This window comes from Monoraphidium neglectum (assembly GCF_000611645.1).
Source record: "Monoraphidium neglectum strain SAG 48.87 unplaced genomic scaffold scaffold02359, whole genome shotgun sequence".
Lineage (NCBI taxonomy): Eukaryota > Viridiplantae > Chlorophyta > Chlorophyceae > Sphaeropleales > Selenastraceae > Monoraphidium > Monoraphidium neglectum.
This window is the reverse complement of record NW_014011269.1, coordinates 1-7,373: the sequence shown is the minus strand read 5'-3', so window position 1 is coordinate 7,373 and position 7,373 is coordinate 1. Positions and strand designations below refer to the sequence as shown.

Sequence of the window (7,373 nt, the reverse complement as noted above, 5' to 3'; positions counted from 1 at the left end):
CGCGGCGGCCCGGAAGAATGCTGCGCCTCCACCGCTACAGCTGGCCCCGGCGCCGCGCGGCGGAGGCCGCGGCAGCGATGGAGACATGATGGCTGGGGGTGGCGGGGCGTCAAACGGCTCTTCAGGAACGGCGACAGAGCTGCAGGCATCGCCTCAGGGACGGCGGCGAGGCAGCAGCGCCGTTGGTTGCGCGGGGGCCGGCCCTCGAGTCACCGGCAGCAGCAGCCACTCCGCCCACCAAGGGAGCGTCGGCGTCGCTGGCGATGCGGCGCCTGCTCCGCTGGCCGAGGGCGGGGCCGCGGCATCGCCATTGCAGAGACCCGAGGGCTGGCGGGTGCGTGGGCGGGATCCGCGGGTTGTGTCGTGCGCGTCGCCGCCGCCGCCGCCACCGACATCGCCGCCGCCGCCGCCGCCGCCGCCGCAGCAGCAGCAGCAGCAGCAGCAGCAGCAGCAGCAGTCGCAGCCGCAGCCGCAGCGCCAGCAAGAAGAACTGATGCAGCGGCTTGAGGTTGGGCGTGAGGACTCAAATGGGATGCTGGCAGAGCGCGAGGGAGGTCAACGCACCGCGGGGCGGCGGGCGCCGCGGGCCCGAGAGCAGCCAACTGATCAGCAGCACAAGCGTCAGGAGCAGCAGGATGAGCAGCAGGAGCAGGAGGAGCAGCAGCAGCAGGAGAAGCAGCAGGAGCAGGAGCAGCAGCAGGAGCAGCAGGAGCAGCAGCAGGAGCGGCAGGAGCAGCAGCAGGAGCGGCAGGAGCAGCAGCAAGAGCGGCAGGAGCGGCAGGAGCAGCAGGAGCGGCAGGAGCGGCAGGAGCGGCAGGAGCGGCAGGAGCGGCAGGAGCGGCAGCGGGCCGCGCCTTTGACGGGGGCGTCTCTCGGCGGAGGCGCCCAGCAGCCGCACCCGGCCGAGCGGGCAACGGACGAGGCCTCAGCGGAGCACTCGCCGACGGCGGAGGCGCCGGCGCCGCCAGCGCCTGAGCTTCGGTCGCAGCCGCAGCCACAGCCTGAAGCAGGGGGGCCAGCGGCGGTTGGCACAGGGGCTGAGCCTGAGTTGGGGCTGGCTCCGGTGCAAGCCCGACCGCAGCGGAAGTCCACTCCACGCAAGCGCCCCGCGTCCCTCCACACGGCCGCACCATCTCTCAAGCGGCAGCAGTCACTGCAGCAGCCATCTCAGCAGCCAGAGAAACAGGAGCAGGAGGACGAGCAGCCGCCGCCGCCGCTGCCGCCGCAGCAGCAGCAGGTCCAGCAGCAACAGCCGCCGCGGTCGGTGCCGCCCACACCGCCGCCCCCCCGCGAGCCTCTGCGCCCTCCGACGGGCGGCGGCGACGGGCGCGGCAGCGGGGACGGCGGCGGCGACGGGGGCTCAGGAGAGGACAGCGATTTTCCGATTGCTGAGATTGAGGTGTGTCTGGATGAGGAGTCGGAGAAGTGGGGCGCCACCCTGGTGGCTTATGGGTACCCCCTGCAGGTGGGCCTCTTCGCAGACGAGCGCGGCGCGACGCGCTCCTGCCAGATCCTGGCCGCGGCGCTGTGGGGGCGCGAGGGCGCCGCGCTCGCGCTGGCCGGCGCGCCGCCCGCCGGCCGCGGCGGCCGCAGTGCCAGCGAGGGAGAGGAAGACGCGGCGGCGGAGGCGCCCGCATGGGTCACGGTGGCCGACGGCGTGCTGACAACCGTCGCGGGGCGGGTGCGGGAGGCTTACGCAGCGGTGTTCGAGCGCGCGCAGCGTTGGGTGCGGCAGCAGCACGAGGCGCTAGGCCAAGGGGCGGGCCGCGCGCCGCCGGCGGCCGGCGCGGATGCAGGCGCAGACGCAGACACAGGCGCGGGCGCGGGCGCGGGCGCGCCGCCGCCCGTGCGGGGGCGGCGGCGGCGCAAGGAGGCTGGAGGAGGGGGCGCAGCGGCGAATGGGGCGGCCCCGGCACGCCGGGCCCCGTCGAAGGGAGGGCCGCCGGCAAGGGGCGGCCCAGGTGGCGTTGCTGGGCCTCGCAAGTTGGCGCGTCGTGTGGGGGAAGGCGCGGCGAGCCCGGCGGGCACGCAGCCCTCGGTCGACCTGACATTAGACGACGAGGAGCAGTGCGGTGCGGCCGGCACTGCAGGCGCAGGGCGCTGCGCCCGCCTTGACGACCAAGGCCGCGCCGGCGGGGACGGGGCGGCGGCGCAAGCTGCGGAGTCAACGGGCGGCGAAAGGGACGTCATCGAGATTTTGGACTCCGACTGACGACGTTTCCAGAGCATGGGATGCTTGCATGCAGGCAGGTGCGTCGCATCAAGGCTGCGGTGCCGTGCGGGTGGTTCGAGTTTGCCTCAGCCGCGCTGACGAATGATTTGACACTGTCAGATGACCCAAAGGCTGTTCAGGGTGTTGCACAGTATTGTGTTATACTGTAAGTACAAGTGTTACGAGACTAAAAGCAAGGCAGCGGGTGTTGCTCATGATCAGGTGAACATCGATGCGTGGCGGGATGGCAGTGCAAGGGTGCCTGGTTGTGCAGGCTTGCGGTTTGCAGCAGGGTGGTGTCAGCAGCGTATAGGACAGTCCCACATGTGATTTAATTGTCCTGATTAGCGGCCTGGGCAAGGATGCATGGGTGCATTGCGTGTGTGCTTGGTGCTCGTTTCGGGCCAGGTCATCACAACGCAGCAACCAAGCCTCTACTTGCCACATGCTGGCCGCCCCAGCTGCCAGGGCTACGGTATGTCATGTTACATCACACCAGTGAATGAACCATCAATTGTTCAGATTCCAAGACGCTGCCAGCGTACGCGCCTGTCTCATGACAAACGCGTTGTGCACGCGACAACATCCCGCACCACGTCCGCATTGAATTGGAAACAGCCATAGAATTGGCACTATATTAATCGTGCGTGTCACCAATCACGACACAGCAAAGCAGCAGTGATCTGCGAGCACAACAATTTGAACAGGCAGCTCGCCGCGGCCAGTGGGGGCCTGCACCGGGAGCGATGTCTTCATACAGCTTCCCGGTGCTGGAGAATGATGAGCTGCTGCCATGCCTGGAGGAGATGGAGATCCCTATCACAGCGGCGCAGCTGGCCAAGCCGACGCACGAGGTGGTGGCGCCCATTTTTGAAAACATCCTTGTCAACCTCACGGGCATCACGAGGTAACAATCACTTGTGCGCGCTTGCCAAGTCCCGCGGCTGCACGCACAATGCCAAGCATGTGGCGCGAGCAGTCTCTCTACAGCAGCAGCGTCTGCACAGCCCTGGCGCCACAACACACGTCCCCATGCCGCGCCGCGCCCCCCTGCCCCCCTTAGGGAGGAGCTCAACCAGCCTGTGTTCGCCGCAATCGACGCGTTTGAATACCCAGAGCTCCACGATGAGTCAATCGCGGCGCGCAGCTTCTTCTCGCAGCTCAGCAAGCTCCTGGTAGTCTGCGGCGTCAAGGACTTCGGAATGAAGGTGGGGCGGCCCGCGCTGAGCCGCAAGTGCATGCGGTTCGGCCGATCTGCAGGCATGGCGGAGGCAAGGCACGCATGCGCCGCGTGCGGGTAGTAGTCGAGACGCACGTGTGCATGGGGGCCTCCGCGAGCGGCTGCTTTGGCGTGTGTTAGCAGACACAGCGCGGCGGCGCCGCCCGCTCACGCGCCGCCGCTGCTGAGCCGTGCCACTCCACACACGCCAACACCAGGACCTGCACAAGCCGGACGCGCTGCGGCTGCGGCGCCACCTGTCAGCCGTCATCAACTTTGCAAAGTTCAGGGAGGAGAAGCTCATCGCATATGCGGAGCTGCAGGTGATGCACGGATGGGCGGCGCAGGGCGAGTAGAACGTAGGCCCTGGGGGCGCCAGTGGAGCTGCGTGGAAGGCGCATGGGCCCTTCAGCGGCAGCCTGGCCTTCCAATGGCAGCAGGGGCTAAACGCCGCCCCACAGCGCGCGGCCGAGGTCCCTGCAAAGCGGCCGAGGTCCCTTGCGTGTTTCTGAAGGCAGCGCATGCGGAAGGGGAAGGGGCGCATGCGGCGTCGCAAGCAGCTGCTGCAGAGCCGGTGCGCACAGCGGCCCTGCCAGCGGTCGCACCTCACCTGTCAAGCTCGCCGCCCCTCCGCCGTCAGGCCCGCCTGGAGTCGCTTATGGAGCAGAGGCGGGGGCTGCAGGAGGAGCAGGCAGCGCGGGTGGGGGCCGCAAAGCGCGCGCGTGTGCGTGCATACGTGTGTGCACGGCTGCCCTGGGCAGCTGCAGCGTGTCGCGCGACATGCAACTGCGTGCGTCTGCGGGGGCCCAGCTGCGGGGGGCCCAGCTGCGGGGGGCCCAGCTGCGCGGCACACAATCGGTGGAAGGATGCAGGCAGGTGCTCGCGGGCCGCGAGTGGGCGGCACCATCATCACCCGCGCCGCCGGCCGTCACCGCAGGAGTCGGAGCTGAGGCGGATGCGGGAGGAGCGCGCCGGCGAGGAGGCGGTGGGTGCTGCATGGGCGGCGGCGGAGGCGGGGCCGTCTCGACTTTGGGCAGGGGCCGCGCGGAGGCCATGCGGCGGGGCCCCACGGGACGGCGCGCAAGCTTGGGGTGGACCGAGGCGGCGACAAAGGGCGCGCCTCCCGCTTGGAACCGCTGCGGCGCCGAGCGGGCCGCGCCACATGCAATTGTTTGCGCTGGCGCGCATGCTGCGAATGCACGAAGACCCCCCCCCACACACACACACACCCCGCGCAACCAACACAGCCCAGGCCTGCATCACCTCGCCTGCTCCTTCGCTCCCTCCTCCCTTGGATCCGCCAAGCTGCCACCTCAAACGCCACCTCACGCCCGTCCGCAAAAGCCGTTTTGGTCCCCACATCCGATGAGCTTCTGGTCCCCGAATCCAACCCATGATGCAACAGGATGCCAGCCAGATCCAGGCGGAGGCGGACGCCCTGCGGGGCGAGAACCAGCAGCTGAACCGCCAGTTTGCAGCCGCATCCTCTGAGGTCAAGGCGCTCAAGAGCCAGGTTGGCGGGGGCGCACGAACATGCACGCGAGCGTGTGCGTGCGTGTGTGTGTGTGTGTGAGAGAGAGAGAGAGAGAGAAAGAGAGAGAGAAAGAAAGAGAGAGAGAGAGTGTGTGTGTGTGTGTGACGGGGCAGAATTGAGTTTGTAGATTTGATCTGCGAGCATGTGATTGGGCATGTGGATGTTTGCACCTGTGCATGCGTGTGTATGTGTGCATGCATGCACGCGCGCGTGCATGTGTGTGCGTGTGCACATGTACGCACTAGCGACGGATGTGCAGTTTTTCTTGACAGCGGTGCGCACACCGCGCCGCCGGTTGGCCCAGCCTCTTCCAGCTGTGCACGCACGTCCGAGCGTCTCCCGACCGACCCGGGCCGGCCACGCGAGGCCGCCGCCCGGCACGCCCGCCCAACGGCCGGCCCCGCGCCACGGCGCCCCGCCGACCGGCTGACCTGCTGACCGGCTGACCTGCCGACCGGGCTACCCACCCAACCCACTCACCCGGCGCCCCACAGGTGGCACAGCTGTCCGAGGCAGTGCAGGCGGAGAAGTTTGAGCTCATGAACGGCCAGCAGGAGCACGAGCGGCTCAGGGAGCAGATCGTGCAGGCGCGCGCGGCTCGGGGCGTGTTCGTTTTTGCAGCAGCAGCGGGCGCGGCATGGCGCAGAGGGGCGACTTGCTAGCTGCGCCTGCAGACTGGAGCGGATGCCTGTGCAAAACGCTTTCGCTCCTGCTGCCTGCGGATGATGAAGCGGGGCTGTGTGTTTCAGGTTTGGGGTGCATGTGAAGCTCGAGCTTCACCTTTGAGCCACTTGGGCTTCATCCCCACCCGGCCGCATGGCGCACTGACTTCGCGCCGCCACCCGCACCCATCAGCTTCCCCAAACCACCAACCCCGGAGCAAGAGAGTCTCAAACCCCTCGAATCCCTCAACCTCAACACCGCAAAACCTCAGAGCCCTGACAAATTCAAGAGGAGCCTGGTCGAGCTGCAGGTGAGGATCTGCAACCCCCGCCGCGGCGCCCGCGCTTGCTCGTCGCCCTGACGCAATGGGAGCGCCCCGCCGGCTGCAGGCACGGCCGCGCCTGCAGGGGGCCCCGCCACGCCCCCTGTCCTGCGCCTCGTGCGGCGCAGCTGTGCGCACGGGCCTGCCTGATGCCCGCGGACGCCGTCGACGCGAGCCTCCGCCGCGCCGCCGCCGGATCAAGCGATCTGCACCACTCCCAGTGACGAGGATGGACCGCGCCCCTCACGACGCCTGCTCCCCCTTGTGCGCGCACGCACACACACACACACACACACACACACACACACACACACACACACACACACGCACGCACACAACAAACCCCAGTCAGCCGTGGACGACGAGCGCGGTCACGTGGACGCGGCGGACAAGAGGTGCCGCGCGCTGCAGGCCCGCGACGACACCGTCGGGAAGGTGGGCGGGCGCCGCCGTGGACTTCGACGCGCACTCCCGGACCGCGCGGCGCGACGCGGGCCGCTCGCGCCGCCCTCGGCGTGGCGGCGCCCACTGTTTGCGAAAAGTCCGTGTCTCCGCGGGCCCGCGCCGGCCGCATGGGCCTCCGGCTGGCCGCGGGGGCGCGCGGCCAGTCCCCTGGTGGCGCGCTGCAGCCCAGGGGTCATCTTGTGCCTCCATCCCCCTGACCCTGCCCGAGCCACGATCCCCCTTCTAACCCCCCTCCAGGTGGAGAAGGACGTGTCGAAGTGCCTCGAACTTATGAAGGAGATTGAGAATGAGGTGCGCGCGGTTGAGGCGCAGGCGTGCGTGCGCTTGGCGCGCATGTGGGTTCGTGTGCACGTGTGGCGCAAGCGTGTGGAGAGCACTGCATGTGGACAGTGGCGCGTTCTCTGCCGGCCGCGGCGAGGTGCGACGCCGCGTTGGGTTCATAAACGGTTGCATGCGCACGCCACGGACGGTCGCCGGCGGCCCCCGGCCCAGCAGCGTCCCCGCCTAGCAGCCGTGCGCGCGGGGCTGCCCGCGGCCGCGCCGCAGTTTGATCTGCCCTCCGTCCCCTCTGCCACCCCCGCCAGGTGGCGCGCAAGAAGGAGGCGAGCAGGCACGCCAAAGATCTGCGGGAGCAGATCGGCGCGGCCTCCAACGACGCGGCTGACATGGAGGCGAAGCAGCAGCACCTGCTGCGGCAGCAGGCCACGTTCAAGGACCGGATACGGAAGCTGGAGAGCCAGGTGGGGTGGGAGCGGGGGTCGTTGTCTCACAGTGAGAGAGACAGAGAGCGTGTATGTGGGCATGTGTGCGTGCGCACATGCGTGCATGACTGTAAGGGTCTTGTGAATGGCCTGCCTGTTGGTATAGACCCCCCAACACTCTCTCTTTCCACGCCCACCCGCGCAAGCCCAGGCGCCCCCTCCTCCAGCCCCCCCCTCCCCCTCTCCCTCTTCTGTGT

The 7,373-nt window shown here is 68.7% G+C and overlaps 2 protein-coding genes across 2 annotated transcripts; both read left to right on the top strand.

The window, feature by feature from the left end:
• Positions 1 to 532: 532 nt before the first annotated feature.
• MNEG_10539 (hypothetical protein) lies at positions 533 to 2,212 on the top strand (the record flags this gene model as incomplete). The annotated part of the gene is made up of 1 exon (XM_014040989.1): positions 533 to 2,212. One exon carries the CDS (start codon positions 533 to 535, stop codon positions 2,210 to 2,212), a length of 1,680 nt encoding a protein of 559 aa, XP_013896443.1.
• A 746-nt stretch (positions 2,213 to 2,958) lies between these two features.
• MNEG_10538 (Kinetochore protein nuf2) lies at positions 2,959 to 7,155 on the top strand (the record flags this gene model as incomplete). The annotated part of the gene is made up of 11 exons (XM_014040988.1): positions 2,959 to 3,119; positions 3,276 to 3,420; positions 3,650 to 3,754; positions 4,072 to 4,131; positions 4,369 to 4,416; positions 4,837 to 4,944; positions 5,460 to 5,576; positions 5,900 to 5,938; positions 6,299 to 6,385; positions 6,653 to 6,706; positions 7,000 to 7,155. Coding segments are annotated over 11 exons (1,080 nt in total), but the record flags the coding sequence as incomplete, so codon positions are not given.
• Positions 7,156 to 7,373: the final 218 nt, after the last annotated feature.